The sequence below is a fragment of the Microchirus variegatus genome (genome assembly GCF_963457635.1).
Source record: "Microchirus variegatus genome assembly, chromosome: 5".
NCBI lineage: Eukaryota > Metazoa > Chordata > Actinopteri > Pleuronectiformes > Soleidae > Microchirus > Microchirus variegatus.
In genome coordinates, this window is record NC_139806.1 from 19,396,115 (window position 1) to 19,412,245 (window position 16,131).

At 37.4% G+C, this 16,131-nt stretch overlaps 1 protein-coding gene across 1 annotated transcript in view; it reads right to left on the minus strand.

Moving 5' to 3' along the window:
• Positions 1-5,395: 5,395 nt before the first annotated feature.
• Positions 5,396-16,131, minus strand: part of st18 (ST18 C2H2C-type zinc finger transcription factor) — a gene marked incomplete at both ends in the record, with an annotated part of 37,876 nt that continues 27,140 nt past the window's right edge. The window contains 16 exons of the mRNA XM_083889598.1: positions 5,396-5,536; positions 5,657-5,803; positions 5,941-6,044; positions 6,490-6,578; positions 6,738-6,959; positions 8,213-8,293; positions 8,611-8,673; positions 9,034-9,102; positions 9,406-9,468; positions 10,082-10,191; positions 11,394-11,639; positions 13,468-13,667; positions 13,943-14,151; positions 14,699-14,791; positions 14,887-14,977; positions 15,843-15,977. Of these exons, the coding sequence (XP_083745724.1) occupies positions 5,396-5,536; positions 5,657-5,803; positions 5,941-6,044; positions 6,490-6,578; positions 6,738-6,959; positions 8,213-8,293; positions 8,611-8,673; positions 9,034-9,102; positions 9,406-9,468; positions 10,082-10,191; positions 11,394-11,639; positions 13,468-13,667; positions 13,943-14,151; positions 14,699-14,791; positions 14,887-14,977; positions 15,843-15,977 (2,063 nt within the window). The remainder of the gene's footprint in view (positions 5,537-5,656; positions 5,804-5,940; positions 6,045-6,489; positions 6,579-6,737; positions 6,960-8,212; positions 8,294-8,610; positions 8,674-9,033; positions 9,103-9,405; positions 9,469-10,081; positions 10,192-11,393; positions 11,640-13,467; positions 13,668-13,942; positions 14,152-14,698; positions 14,792-14,886; positions 14,978-15,842; positions 15,978-16,131) is intronic.

Consider the following 16,131-nt stretch of genomic DNA (forward strand, 5'->3'; position numbering starts at 1 on the left):
AAATACTTCAGGGCGTTTGTGGCTCTGATCATAGTGTAGTTCTCCAACTCCAACCAAATATTCAAAGTAGCACAATTATCACTGATGTTAAAATACAATGGAGTAAATAGGTCGAGCAAAGACATATCATCCTCCTCTTCATCACGTATACTTCACACCCTGGTATAGACACATTAGGTTAAAGGTGCCATATGTAGGAATGTGGCAAAAAAACGTTACTACATTCAAATCCAAAATACCGAGGTCTTTTAGGTTTCTTTTTCTGACGTAACTGGCAACCCGTGGTTGCTCTGCAACATAGACTCTACTGTCTACAATGATTGGTAGACGGCGGTAGGTGGCGCCACATGCCAAAACATGATTTCAAAACATAAACATGATTTGCAGTCTGCAAAATATTTTTTTTAATGCAAATATTTTGTCTGTACTGTTGTTGTTGGTGAGTTCAGTTTGTTATATGAACATTATTCCTGAGTCTCTGTGACATATTAGGAGGATTTTATGGCCAGTTGCTTTAGATTTATTACATAATGCACCTTTAAGATGGAGCGAGAGATAAGGTGACTCTTTGTTATTATTTCATTTTTTTATTTGATTTATTTTATACTCACTCTGGTCAAAATCCGTCTGCTCCACTCTGACCACATACCCTGATACAGTAGAACAGTATTTTCCACAGTTTGAGAACCATGAGTATAGTTCATTATCAGTGACTGGTGGTGATGATCTCGTCACTTTGAATCTCTTAGCCCAATGCCGTCCTTGTAACCTTGCACAGTTCCCTTAAGGAAAGGCCTAAATTTAGCCTCTGCGGTTGGTTTGTGTGTGGGAAGAGATGACGACCAGGTTTAGTCAGGCAGCATTTGTGTTTGGCAGATGAACACTGGTTTGGACAGGTGGGCTCTCTCTCTAAACAAGCTTATACTTGAGCTGCTGTGTATTGAGTGGTGTTTTTTTTTTTTTTAGACCAAATTTTTGCCTAAAGTGACGCTGTACTTTTCTTCATTTTTAGAAAACACAGACAACTAGTAATTAACACGGATTCTCTGTGTCACTTCATTTGAGTGCACAAAGCAAACTCAGGTAAACAGACAGCATTTTGTGGCAAAACACTTGTACTGTAGTAAGAACTACTCTTCTCCTGCAGGTTGTCATGTATTAGTGTGACACTAGCTATTGGACTTCAGCTACATACAATACATTTTAGGCATAAGGACAAAATTATGGGTGGGGGGGAAAATAATTTCAAATAGGAATCGCGATTCTAATCATCCACGGTTCTGAATCGATTCAAACTTCAAAAATTGATTAAAAAAATATAAAATGGTATTGTTGTATAGTTTGTGTTATTTGTGTACAGTTTATTTTTGTAACTTCTGGGAGATAAAGGCAGCTAGCCTAAGCTTTTATTTATTTTAAGTTAATTTAAGTTATTTTTTCTACAGTAAGTAAGTTTGTATTCGTTTTGAATGAATAAATGTTAACTTTTGTCTCTCAAAGTTTGCCTTTGTGTGTGTTCACATTATCACATTATCTAATACAAACTTTTTTGTATTGTTTTGATGCCATATTTTTGCCACAACACGCTATGAGAGAATCGATTTTGAACCGAATCGTGAGCCGCCCAAAGATTCACATCCCTAGACTAGTAGTCAAGGATTAAGTTTTCAATTTGGGTTTATTAAAGTTCGTCTTGTAATCCAATACCTACTCATCCATGATCATGAGATATGAGCATCTCCTTTCCCAATCTGACCAGATTTGACCATCATAGTGACACAGTCAGAGTCATTTATCTCTGTCCTGACATGATAAGTTGTATTGCGTTGTACAAGTTCAAGCCTGTCTAAAAAGCTTTGAAACCCAGTTTGAATGCAATAAAACATTTATCCTCTGCAGAGTTAGCATGAGGACACATCCAAGCCATATCTGTTTAACTTAATACATCTGGAACACGCTCACATTTCACACACACACACACACACACACACAACACGTATACAGTACACCAAGATAGAGTTTCATGTGACGATGGGGAACATGTTTGTTCGTGATTTGGTGTCAAATAACAGACTCATATTCTGAAGTGTGTGCTCTTACCACTCCACATATCTGCTGTTGTTTTTAGTGGCCCTTGAAAACGTCTTATTTACCACTATTGTCTGTAAATAAACGCATCAAGGACAGAGATTTCATGATGTAGTCAAAGACGTCTTTGAGCAACATTAGCTTTTCTTTGTGTCATTGTTAGATGTCTTCTCTCACATAATCGTTTTGATCTGTTCTAGCCAGCAACACAAACATATTCTTGTAATAAAACTATAGATAGTGCCATCTGAAGAGCTGACTGGTGAATCATTAAGTTTGAAAAGAAATCAGTTGTGTACAACTGTAACAAATGTAACAGCAAATGCCAAGGTTCAAACCTAACTTCAGTTTTAAGGTAATTAGATTATGCAATGGCAAATGTTGTTGATTTTCTTTTCCTGGACCTCATTACTTTCATTTAATTACATGTTTTCCTTGAATATCTAAAGAACAAAAACAGGTTTATTTTAGTTGTTATGACAGAATAGTTACTAATTTGACCTGTTATCTAATTCTAATTCTGTTTCCCAAACCCTTTAGTGGTGACCCACAACTTTAATCATGACATTCATAAAATAATACACAATATAATGTTTCTGACAATTTTCACTGCCATTTCCACAACGCCTGATGTTATTTTGAATGAATATATGTGTTTATTGAGTTATTCAAAACATACATATTGGAACAAAATTCTATTCTATCTCGGGTTAGTGATTGCAGTTATCCAAAGAATCTGTAAAATTGATTTAGAAGTAATCCATTAATTGACTAAATGTAATGTGATAGTGTTAGCCTCTGAAATGTATATAAAAATAATAGACATTACTCAGAATTGATAAAAGTGAAATCTATTCTGACATTTTGGAAACCAAATGTTATGAAGTTCATTACCAACCAAATATTGACCATATGAGATTATTTTTCAGTCCTAAAATGAACACATTGTGTTGTTCAATATATTTATAAATGATTAAGGGACATTTTTTTTTGTATTTTTAAAAAGGAATAACTTGTATCACAGCTACTCTGACAATGCGGAAATGTGACTTTGTGACAGTTGTTGGTGTCAGTGAAACACTACTGCCACCACTCTGTTGTTGTTTTACATGTAATGCCTAAGTTTCACCACTAGGTGATGCCGATGCCTAAGGAAAGTTGACACCTTTGACTTGACTCGAGACCACACAAGCATTTGAAAAGTTTATTTCTACCATACACAAACTGTACAACACAGCGCATATCTGTTTATTATGAAATAGTAAAAGTAAGAGGAAGTTTCAATTTACAATCTACGTCAACTGAGGAAAAAAAAAACAAAAGAGAGAGAGAGAGCATTACATTTTAATGTAAAAGAAAGGAAATACAATACAATTTCATATCATACTAATATCGTTCCACAAAAAAAGCATTTCACATTACAAAACATCAAATACTAACAGGGAAAAAATAAATATTATTCACAAAACTTCCTGAGCAAACGACGTGTGGTAGAGGAATTAACTTTTAGAAATGATAAATAAAGGATTGTTAGGTTTTTTTTTGTTTTATTAAAAGATTGAAATTCTCATATTTGGATCAAATACTTTTTTCTCAGATTTGGCTCTTTTGCTGTTCCATTTTGTCTCTTTTTGAAATGTCACAGGCTACATGTCTTTGACTTCCCTTTGCAGAAATGGAAAAATGTATTGCTCCAATAACTTACTTTAATTTCCTTGTGATTATTGTCGCGTCAATGTCAACGATACAGTGTCCAGTTTGTCGCAAGTCAAAGTCAGTATATGGCCAAAACAAATTTATGAAATAATCAAAATACAAAAGTGCAATTAATGCAAACACACAACTGATTAGCTAAGGAATATCATTTGTCTCTGTTTTCATTTCTTTTCCCCCCTTTTGTTTTTTAATGGTTTGGAATTGACAAGTTGTGGCTACGATTCAAATCTGTCCCAAGCGTTACAAGAATAATTCAAACTGTCAAAAAAGACGGCTTGAAATGTTAAGGCTTGTAAGCAGTTTGAGATAAAGCAGGAGCAGATGATTTGTTTTTTCGTGTTGTTTTCTTTTGGAAAAGTCACTCTTTCGTCCATACCCCCCCCCCCCCCCCCATCTCCCTCCCTCACAAAACACCAGACTTTTCAGTCCCAGTCATGACGACATGATTCTGAGAGTACAGCTACTGAGACAACAGTGTTTAAACAGTCATCAGGAACGTTTCCTTCTATGAAAATAAGTGTACTGTATAATAAAGTAGACACCATCCACATAATACTGTCCTACCACAAAACATAGTACTCGTATATTTTTATGGATTCATATACATTTAGGCACATACTATATGCACACTTCAAAGTGTGTGCACAGAAGGCAGTTAAATATTTATATTTTCATAAAAGAAAGACATCTTGACAAAGTGGATTTGTTTTGTTTTTTTGATTCGTTTGTTTTTTTCGATTCACTCTTGTTGTGGCACACGATGCAAAGCATAATTTGACATTCAGGTCACTGAGTGGTGTTGCATGTTTTTGCTCAGTGTCACCTCCAGGTTTGCATTCAACTGTTGTTGGTTGAGAAGGAAAAGGTACAGTTGCATTGCATTTCCTTGTTTGTTTGTTTTTTTTTTTATCTTAGTGTTTGCTATGTCTCACCATACATTCAGTTTCCAATAAAGAAAGCAAAAATAATGCTTAAAAATATTGATGCTTCATAATTTTGGTAGTTTTTTTTACTCTTTCCTTTGAACGGCGATCCAACTCATGGTCTAATAATAATAATAATAACAACAATAATAATAATAATAATAACAATAAATAATAATATAATTTTTTTTTTCAACACTAGATGGCGAAAGTGTGCCATAAAATCGGAAATGTGCTTCCATGTAATTTACAATGTGCAGAAAGTCAAACAGATATTAAGCAATTTACAATTTCCAGGAAATAAATACAAAAAGAAAATTAGAGGAAAATAAATACACTGATGAACAAATATAATAATAAATAGTGATAAATATAAGAATGACATGAACACGTACGGGTTAAAATCAAGCAAAAACCATACAAAATAATTAAGTGCCATAGGGGTAGAAATCTCACCGGGATAAACATATCAAGTGAATGCAGAAACAGTAAAAGCGTTACAGATCCAGCTGGTCATTTCCTCAGTGCAGTGTATCATTTACCAGGAAATAGTGAAAACATTTCCAAAAGCCTTGTCTTACATGCAGCCAAGCCAGCACTCATCTGTAAAATAGAGCTATCTCGTGCCATTATTCCAAGTCAAAGAAACCTATTGGTAGCTCTACAGCTTAAACATGGATGCCCTTAATAGCCTGTTTGATATTATCCAAGAGGGCCTTGCACTCTGGGGAGTATTCATGCTCCGAGTTGTTGTACATATCAGTTAATGTGTTCACATAGGCTTCAAAATTATGCTCACTGATGGGTCCCTGCAACAAAAACATGTTTAACTATTAGTGACAACAGCACAACAGAAAGAGAAAAACAGAAATGACATTTTTATAGAAAATAAGGTTTCTTCTTTGGTCTGTGGTTGAGGCTTACTGTACCATTTGAGGCAGCTGAATGTCAGTTAGACTGTTAATGAGAGCTTGGCTAAGGCGAGCGAGCTCCTTCAGAAGGCTGTCGTTGTGCTGTTCGATCATCTTGTTCTCCTCCTCAATTGTCTTCAGGTTACATTCCATAGACGAGATCTGCTTTCGGGGACAAAAACACACACACACACACACACACACAAAAAACGCACACATGGGAAAAAAAGAAACTCGTCAAGTTGAGCGAGTGCGGAAATAACTGCTGTCCCTAAAATGAACTCGTGAGAGTAAAAACTTACCTGGGTTTGGAGTTGCATCATGTCTGCTTCTATCTTCATGTTGGAATCGTTCAGTTCTTTTATTTCATGATCCAAATGTTGAATGTCTTCTTTGTTTTCAACACCTGAATTAAAGCAGAGAATCGAATTCATCGTTCATCAACTAAATCATTAGGGAAATATCAAATAATAAGACTTTGCATGCACTATTTTTGCTCACTGATAACTTTAATATTCATCACCACAGGAAAAAAGAGCCATAGGCCTCATGAATGAGGCCATATTTTGAAATTTGAGGATTTGTTTCTCTACAAAATGATGTAAATGATGTGCAAAGCCAATAATAAGTCACTTCCAGACATTTAAAAAAAAGTTATTTTTAAGAGGGGAGAGATATACGTTAATTCTAAGTAATTAACAGTTATTTTGTTTCCTTTATGTACACCAGTTTTCTCAGAAGATTAGAATTTTGTGGGGATAATACAAGACGAGCATGTTTAAGCTCCTTTTCACTGCGGTGTGTTCACTGTTTTGTGACTGAATAAAGCACTTCACGTCTGAGTGTCTTACCACTGCTGGCTTTCAGTTTGATAGTCATCATTTCTTCTTCCAAGTGTTTTTTCTTGATGTTCTGTGCGTTCAGTGGACAACCTGACAGGCTAGTGCAGCAGGACATAAATTAAAAGAAATGTATTTAGGTGCAAACTAAATAAATCACCAAAAACTTCATTATCAATAGGAAATGGAGAAAAACGGGGGTGCCACATGCTGACCACCAGTATTATTTACAGATAAAATGGAGGACAAGGCCACCTCACCTTCTGTGAGTGGCAAACACATTATTGGCATGTCCAAGGCCATTGCAGCCAGGCAAGGGACAATGGGGCAGTTCCTGTTTATTGGCCTTCCAGGCAAAGGGCAGCCCGTTGATGGACGACTCCTTCTGTCTTTTGGCAGCAAGTGGACAACTGCCTGCACTGCGGTGGGATGTGTATTTTCCCGATATATGGCCCTGTCCGTCACATCCAATCACTGGACACCTACCAAAGAAATCAACAGTTGAATGTGATGTAAAAAAAAAAAAAAAAAAAAAGAACAGAAAGAAAGAAAGCCAGCAAAACCAGAGATTATTAAAAAATCTCTCTTTCAATAACTAGACCGGAAGATTTGTTCACCATTACGCTGATTAATCCAGCCAAATGCTGATTAAAAATGAAGTCGCCAAAACTAGAAATGGACTCAAATAATCGCATTAACGCTAAGTTACTAATCCACTAAAACTTGAGGGAGAACAAACACCGTCGACTGATGTCTGCGCGTTAATAAAAAAACAAAACAACAACACAAAACTAACGCTGAATATCATTGAGTTTGTCGGTTGTGTTTTCACGCCTGTTTTGTGCAGGTCAGTAATGGAGTGACATGAATTACAGATAATTGTCATGTATCCCCTCATGCGAAAGAATGTAATTTGGAGGTGGCTAACCCTTTCCCTTATTGATAAAAGTGAAAGGTCACCTGAGATGATACAAATGGTACACATGCTGTAGAGTGCTGCCGAGTGAGCCTGTTTCAGCATTTTGTTACTCGACAGCACAGCAGCACTTAGAGGACAAAACAACACCAGTCCCATTACTTACATCTACCACAGGTAGGTAGCTTGATGCATGGCACCAGGACAATAGAGGCATGCCATATGGCCCACTATTTACAATAATCTAGGGTCTCCCCTCCCCCTGTCTCTCCCTTTCACTCTTCATGTGTATGAGATCTGTTCTAGTCTAATTCCTAAGCTCATGCCCTTTGCATTAGTAATTAAAAAGAAAAAAAAATCTGTGTCCAGATGTATAAGTACACAAGGGTCATATATCTGACTTTGGATTTAAACTGCAAGTCAATTACATTATATTTTTTCCAATAACACTTTGACAGAGAACAATGATTAAGCATGAAAAGAGTGCAATGCCACAGGAGCAGGCAATTCAACATTTTCTTCATCAGCTATAATTATAAAGAAAGCACTCAGTGAGGAGTGAAAAGCCAGATATTCCATTCAGAAAATAGGGGAAAAAATACAACATCCTGGGGAAAAAAAAACACACTGCTAATCCTTAGAAAATAATTCACTAATGTTATGACAGGAGAAGAATTATTTTCTTTGTTTAACGCGATGGCCTCCAGGTAAAATGCCCGCGGCACAAAAGCATGACACATGTTCACAGTGTTTTCATGTGTTTTTAATTTTGAAACAAAAACATGACAGCATTGGATGAGGGCATAAAAAATCTCTTACTTAAGCTCTGGCTCATCTTTGTCGTCCTTGTTTGGTGTGAGCTTCAAACCTCCCTTTCTGGCACGTGGACATCCTGACAAGCTAGAAATGGTTGGAAAAAAAAAACCGATGGGGTTAACATCAAGGAAATCGAAGACAAAAGCTATCAATAATACAGGCAGCTATGAGGATTACAGGGGCTTTAATTGCACACGTTTAAGCAAATCTATATGCACTGTATGAATCTAAGTTGAGATACATAAATGCATGAACTGGCAGCCAACTGGATCTGTAAGAACAAGAGCTCAAAAAGTGCAGCATGTTTGCAGCATAAAGTGAGAATTTCACCATCTGTTTGGAAGTCATACATCTGACAAATTTATTTCATGCTCAGTTGCATTGGGGTTTTTCTCAGCTACCTTCTGTGTGAAGCATAGTTGCCAGTCACATGTCCAGATCCATCACAACCAGGTGTTGGGCACCTGCAGGTTGAGAGACACAGAGACCAGGTGCTTTTTACAGCAAAAAGACTGCGAGTAGAGCAAAGGAGTCAGGTTAATGTACTGGGAGGGGGAAATAGTGAACAACTTGATGCATAGTGGAAGGGAAATGACATGATTTGTAACTGTATAACACATTTTTGCTTAAACTGTTTAAATTGGAATCAAATGTATTTTAAGTTTCAAAATAGAAAAGACAAAACCATAATATACAGAGCAGGATAAACATTAAAATCACAAACAGCTATGTAAATAAATTCATCGGAAAGGAAAGGATAAACAAGCTGCCTACTTAATGGTGAAAAATCCTTAAGCAACAAAAGCAGTTTTCAAAACACATACTTAAGTTCCTGAGAGTTGGCTGCCATCAGTGATTTGAGTGTTTTGTCAGCCAAGGGACACCCAGACACACTAGAGAGGATAAAGAGCTAACAGTCATTTTAATGCACTCTTTGATCACTGCAGGTATAAATAATCTTAATACAATGTCTCAATGCATATTTATAACACAATTATTTGAAAACACAATTCCACTTTTTTTTCCTCGTGAGAAAAAAAGCGCTGTTCCTGTCATCAGTGTGTGAGAAAAAAAAGAGATCTACAAGCTGCGTGACAAAATTTCAACTGTATTTGTCTTCAACTAATTAAGCACTGTTTTCCTTATCTGTACATCTGCTAGCTGGTGCTAACGAAGAGTGTAATTAATTTCAGTACCTCCGATGTGATGCATAATTCCCCGTCACATGACCGCTGCCGTCACAGCCTGGGGTCGGACAGCTGCACAAGAGCACAAAGCATTTAATACACAGATTACTCCATTTCCCACAGACGTCTGCAAAGCTTGCACTGAATCTTTGACACAGAGAACCTTTTCATGGTCGTTAAAGGACAAAAATGAGTTAGTACAGCGGGAAGTTTAGTAGAAAATTATTATTTGATGTTTCTTTATGATGTCTCTGAGTGTCACTGAGGAGGTAGGAGGGTGTGCTGTGCTGTGGAAACTATAGAGCGTCCTACTTTTCCTGTGGTGTGATTCTCAAGAAGAGACCCAGCAGAGCATGCACTCTAACTACAAGAGTCAAGAGTTGTAAGCTTGTACAGGACTTGTACGGGGGGGAGAAAACTCACTTTTTTTTAAATTAGATACATTTCTTCTCCACATGAACCTGTAGACATACCAGTTACAGTCATATGTAACACGGAGAGTTTCATTTGTGTGCTTTGACTCACTCATAACAAGCTGCACTAGTCAAACAAGGCTACGGTTTGGAGTTACACATGTTTAATCTCTGATTCTGACCATCTGTCGACTACATGGGAAGCTCACATTATGCACAGCTGACTGGATAAATATGTCTGGGGAAGTTTCAGTCTCTCTTACACGACGTACCTCAGAAGCTCTTTCTTTGAATCCCGCAATAGCAGCTTGGTTTTGGGGCTCATCATGCTGCCGTCGCCTTGATAGTGCTGGTCTTCCAAGGAAAGTTGATCATAATCCTCCTGCAGAGGGGAATGACATGAAAACACAACGTTGGCTGTCCAAAATATCAACCCTGAAAACAATCTGCAATGACCTAAAAGTGAATAATTAATGAAAAGCCCTGTGTAATGCTCTTAAAAGACAAGCCGCGAGGGTTAGGGAGCAAGGCAAAGAGATTATGCTTAAGGATACTAGTAGTAAATCATACATCCATTTAAAGTCACACTTAATCCACATAATATTTATGATGCATGGCATGACGTATGGATTTCCTCTTTTCTTTTTTTTTTTTCTCTCCACAAATGAGACAGTGTGCAGTCACCAGATGTTGTGTATGATTTAAAAAGCAGGTCAAAATGTGATAACTCCTTCTGACAACTTCAAACGAATACCACTTGTGATGTAAAGAAAAGAAAAACCTTTGCAGCACAGATTAAGCTTCACTCAGGCCTCGGGGCAAAAGTGTTACATGGGGACTGAAATAGCGCTGTATAGACCTCACTGTGGATGCTTGTATTATATACGTGTTATATGCAGTCACAGATCTGACTGGAGCTTAGAAAATGTCAGGATAAATATTCTTAACAAACACATGACAAAACCTGTGGAGGCTGATACAACACAACAGTCAGACTATGTGCACACTAAATTGCACACTGGAAAGAACAATGTCATTTAAAATCAACACATTTCTGCGATGGTTAATTTAGCCAAAGTTAAGTTTATCACATGATTAATTTTCCCTGAAAAAATAAATCATTAGCAAACCAATGAAAGATTCAAACTTCAGTGAGGAAAATTTAGCTTCATTATTTTCATTGAGCAGAAATTGAAGATAAAATAGTGATACTTAAATGTTTTAAAGTGCATATGGATTATTGTTTTTCATCAGCCTTTTTTATTTATATCAGGCACCGGGTCAGCTGTCATTTCAATAGCCCACAATCTTTAGAGTACTGATACTAAGTGAAGGCTCCATAAGTTGTCTAACACACTTAGATATTCAGCTGCAACATGACATTTTACGAGTAAATATTGCTACATTTTACACTGTATTCTCATTTTAAAAGATGTATGGTTTTATAGGACAGTAAGACAGAACCTGAGTATGTCTAAACTTGCTGACCAGGAAACCTATGAAACTTGTTTTTTTAGACTCGTCGTTTCATTTTTCATGTTCTCAATTCAAATATGTGTTATTTTCACCCCCTTTTTTTTTTACCTCGTTCTCTTGTAAAAGGTGCACTTTGCTGAAGTTGACAGGGATGGCGCTCTCCCAGCTGTCTCTGTCGCACAGTGGCTGGTAGAAGGCGGGGCTAATGAGCATGCTCCCACCTTTGGTCGCGGAGGACTCAGGAGAACACAGCAGTTCGTCCGAGGGCGCCTTCACCTGGGCCGTCACGTTTTCCTTAGATTTCTTCATGCTCAAGTCCAATGTGCCATTTTCATCCACTTCTATTAACATGTCCTGAAGACAAAATATCATTAAAAAAAAAGTTTGGTGCTTTAAACAATTGAAAACACAAGTCACAACACGATTCCGGAGGAAACAATACATTAAAATAGGCCTTTGATATAATTAGACTGAGAACTGGAGAATTACCTTTCATTAATATGATGGAAGTAATGAATTTGAACCCAGCAACGTCTTTTCATTTTCCTTACAATGCATTTAAATAATACGTACAGTGGTTATCTCACACTAGACAAAGTACCACACTGAGCCAGTGTTAATTCTTCTGAAAACACACACACACACATACACACACAAAATAATAATAATGACTGGTGTGTAGTTTTCCAGTGACAGCTGTGTCATCTGTTTTCTAGGACACACAACCAAGATGGCAGCTGGGAGGAGGAGGGGGGAGGCTGAGGTGGGGTTGCTGGTTTTAGGTCATCATTATTAAAGCAAAAATTAAAAAAGCTTAATGTGGCGTAAGTTTCCCCCGCTGACAGATGTATTTGTCGTTTTTTTTTTGTGCTGAAACGGAATAGTATAATGACTTATGGCCGCTTTATGATATTAAAAGTTTTACCTCGTTAAATGGAGAAATCCTTTTTTTCCAATTATTCAATGCATATGTTTCATTAAACCCGATTTTTTTTTCTATTCCCTTTTTTTTTCTTGGAACAAAGGGGAACCTTTCAGATGAATTCAAAGGGATAATTTACACGGACACTGGATGTGGCTGTTCACTTTAATTATCCAGCCACTGTGTGTACAGCATAACAAAAAAAAAAATAACCAGTGTAATATTGTAGGATGTAGTTTTTGGTTATTTATTTTGATTTTAATCTTGTTTTTAGCCCCTACATATATTTTGTTTAACTAAAAGTTAAAACTAGATATTTAAATTAAATTCTATAATTTTAAAACCACCTTATATTCTTTTCTGTCAGTAATATCCATCATATACATAATTATGCAGATAAGTTAAAGCATGCAATGCCATATAACACTCTAAATATGGACCCCCTTTTTCAGACTTGAAAGCTGTTCTTTAAACGTCTCTCCAAGACAACTAAGCTGTAAATGAGAACAGATGATTAACTTGCTAACACTGTTTTATTCATTCAGTGGGCTGGTACCTGGTACAGGGCCACATTCTCAGCTCAACAAGCTGGGAGACAGGGATCTGTGCTGTGTAGGTGTGGAAACCTTGAATCATCTACAGTACAGTGTGCACGTATGTAACCCACAGAATGCGTTCAATATTAATCATGAAGTGAGTTTGAACACAATGCCGGCTCAGAGATAAAGGCAGCTGAGGAGATTTTGGATCGGTGCATGATTCCAAGAGTTTGGATTCTGTGCGAATTAAACTTTTCAAATGTTAACTCCTTTTGCTGATTGGCTTAATCCCATAAATGCTTTTAAAGACTCTCTGGTGTAGTCACACAGCCTATTCTGGATCATATAACTAAGCAAAATATCCTCTGCCATCTGCAGTGGGCAAGATGCATTTTCAGACAACAGTTCAGGGTTTTACATGCCAGCTGATGTCAAAACTTAATACAATACCACATGTTGTATATTTTTTAAAAAAAAGAAAAAAAACAAGCATTTGTAATTAGGAAGGAAGGCTGATTTCTTCTTTTGATGTGATTACACAAATGTTCACTCATGTACATTAAAGCATGCGTAGAGAGGAACCCTCCTTGTTTTGCTGCCACCAGAACACCAAGCTCGTGGCCAAATGCCGTCTTTTGATGTCTTCCCTTTTTATACACAAATCAGAGTTCCTTTAAAATGACCACATTAAATACCTTTCCAAGTGGTCTAATTTGATTACCTTTGTGGTGGTTGCCAAGGGCCGGCCAGCGACAGCCTCCATGTCCTTCCTGTAGCGAGTGGAGAGGTTAAGGATGGCAGCAGTCGCTGCTTCGGCTTGGAGACCGTCTTCTTTTTTGAATTGACTCGGCGGGCTGTGCTGACCAGAGGTGGTCAGGCGGCCACCTGGAGCCCCGAGGAAGCCAGGATACTGCTGAGGTGCTAAACAACAAATAATTAGGGAATGATTTAGTTGCTAAGACCCAGGTGTTTTAGGCAAACTTAATAATAAAGTTGTAAGCTGATATTTGATGGTTTTGGCAGCAAAACATTGATAGAGGTAAAAAAATGAAGGCAACCCTGGAACAAAGACAAACTGACAAGGGTGCTACATGAATACAAGATTATTGTTATTCTGGCAGCTGAAAACACAACGCTGTCTTTATGAAATATACATAAACACATAAAAACACATACATAAAAAATATAGTGCTTACAATCAGGGAAGTGTGACATTTCCTGGTCCTGGTTGGTCACCATCAGAGGCTGTTTGCCGAAGACCTGTGCATCAAAGCTGGCGTAATCAAAGCGGATTCTGCTGTACTTGTCCATGTCCTTTGTGAGGCTAGTTTGCAAGGCTGCTACTGGATGAGAGAGCCTGTAGTTCAAATGGTTCATCTCAAACTTTTTAATCAGGCCGATGGCTCTACAAAAACAAAGACAATGACGCACACAAAAAAAGATTTTATTTTATTGAGGGGAATTTGTAGGATATGATGCCTCATATTAGGCAGTTAAGTACAGACATGGTTTGAAAGCATTGAGGCATGCCAGTACTTTTTTACACATAGAGTCTGGGATCTGATGTGTGTTGTAGATCCAAAGCCAGGTTGCCAGACTAATTAATATAGTAGGAGTGGGCACCCTGCCCATGATATATCCACAGGGAACAAAGAGTTCTGCTCTTTTATCATCTCTAATAGAGAGGAACTCACAGGACCAGCAACCATTGCTTATGTCTGCTTGGAAAGATTAAAATAGACTGTGTGTTCTGCAGGGATCAGTAAAATAAAAATATCCCACACTCTCCACAACAATAATGTTGTTTATCACTTTTCTGCATTGCCTCATTTAGGGCTTTTACAACTTCTCTCCACTACAGAATTGAATACAATTTGTGGATGCATGCTGTCATTGTTTTTCTGCACACGTGACCACAGTGAGAGCGAACGGTGAAAATCGTGGCATTATACCTCGGTGAGCGGTCAGGTGTTTGTCTGCATTTCAGGCTGTCATCCTGAGGTTTGGAAACTTTGACTGCAGCAGCAATGGGGCAGCCTGAGAGACTGGACAGGGAGGAAATCAAACACATTAGTCTAACAGTGTAACTCATCTATGAACAGGGTACAGAGTTTCTAATGGCTCTCGCCTGTGGATGTACCTCCGGTGTGTGCTACGGTTGCTGTTGACATGGCCTCTTCCTGTGCACCCGGGTGTGGGGCACTTGAGGACGTTCTCATGCATGGCCAGGACTGAAAGTGAGAGAGAAGAGGTGGACAATGGTTAAATAATATTCAACATGTGAGACATCACGAAGCTGGGAAAGTATAATAAGGTAAACAAAAAAAAATAGTTATATGTATATTTGTTTTGCAATTTGGATATAAAATTGTATTGAATATATATAAACATATAAACATGTATTAAAGGATGATTAATGTAACTGGCTGCTACATTAGAGCAAAAGATCCCACAGAGACAGACACAGAAAAAAGCAAAAGGCTTTCTCAATATGAGGAATGCTGTAATGTGGCTGAAATGTAAATAGCTTAGTGCAAAGAGGAGCGTAACAAGACTGCTGATTATATTCTTCAAAACAAACGCGTCGTTAAAGGTCCGCTCTGTATCCTTAGAAACTTCTTTTCTGTACATATTCTCCAATTAGTTTGTTGGAGTTGTCTATTTATTTTTGAATACTGCGTTAGCTAGCCCTTTGATTTGCAAATACTGCCTCCAGACTAAGAGCATGCGCTTTTTTGAAAAAGTTAATTACTTTTTCTGTTCCTTTTGTAACATTACTGTTTAATGTTGGATGTTTGTTGAGTTATATTGAAATGACTTAACAATCGCCAATGTGTGGGGGAAAAAAAAAGAATTCAATATTCACACATTACAACACATTATGAGAAAGAGAATGAGAGAGAGGGGGAGAGAAAGCCTTTAAGTTTGTTGAAAAAGTTACATGCACATCTTTGAATTGGATTAAGCAGGTTCTTCTTGTCTTTCGGCTTGTGCTAAGAGGATTTTAAATAATGTGTGGATGATTGTAAATCCTAAAACAGCCTTTTTAGTCATCAGCATTAATCAGTCATTGTACTGCCTGTGCACAGAACTTACTTTCAGGCGGAACTCGGACTTTATGAGGACACCCAGACAAACTCCTGTGATGTGGGTAAAGGCCAGTCACATGACCAGTGCCATCACAGCCAGGAGTTGGACACTTAATGTCCTTTTTATCTGTCCGTGGAGAATCTGTAAACACATTAAAATAAGATTTCATAACATGATACAACCCGTGAACAGATTTGTTATAATAATATGTAATCTATCTAATAAGGAAAAAAATGAAATATTTAGTGCATATAATTGTGTAAATATTGTACATAGATAAGGAGATTGAAATATC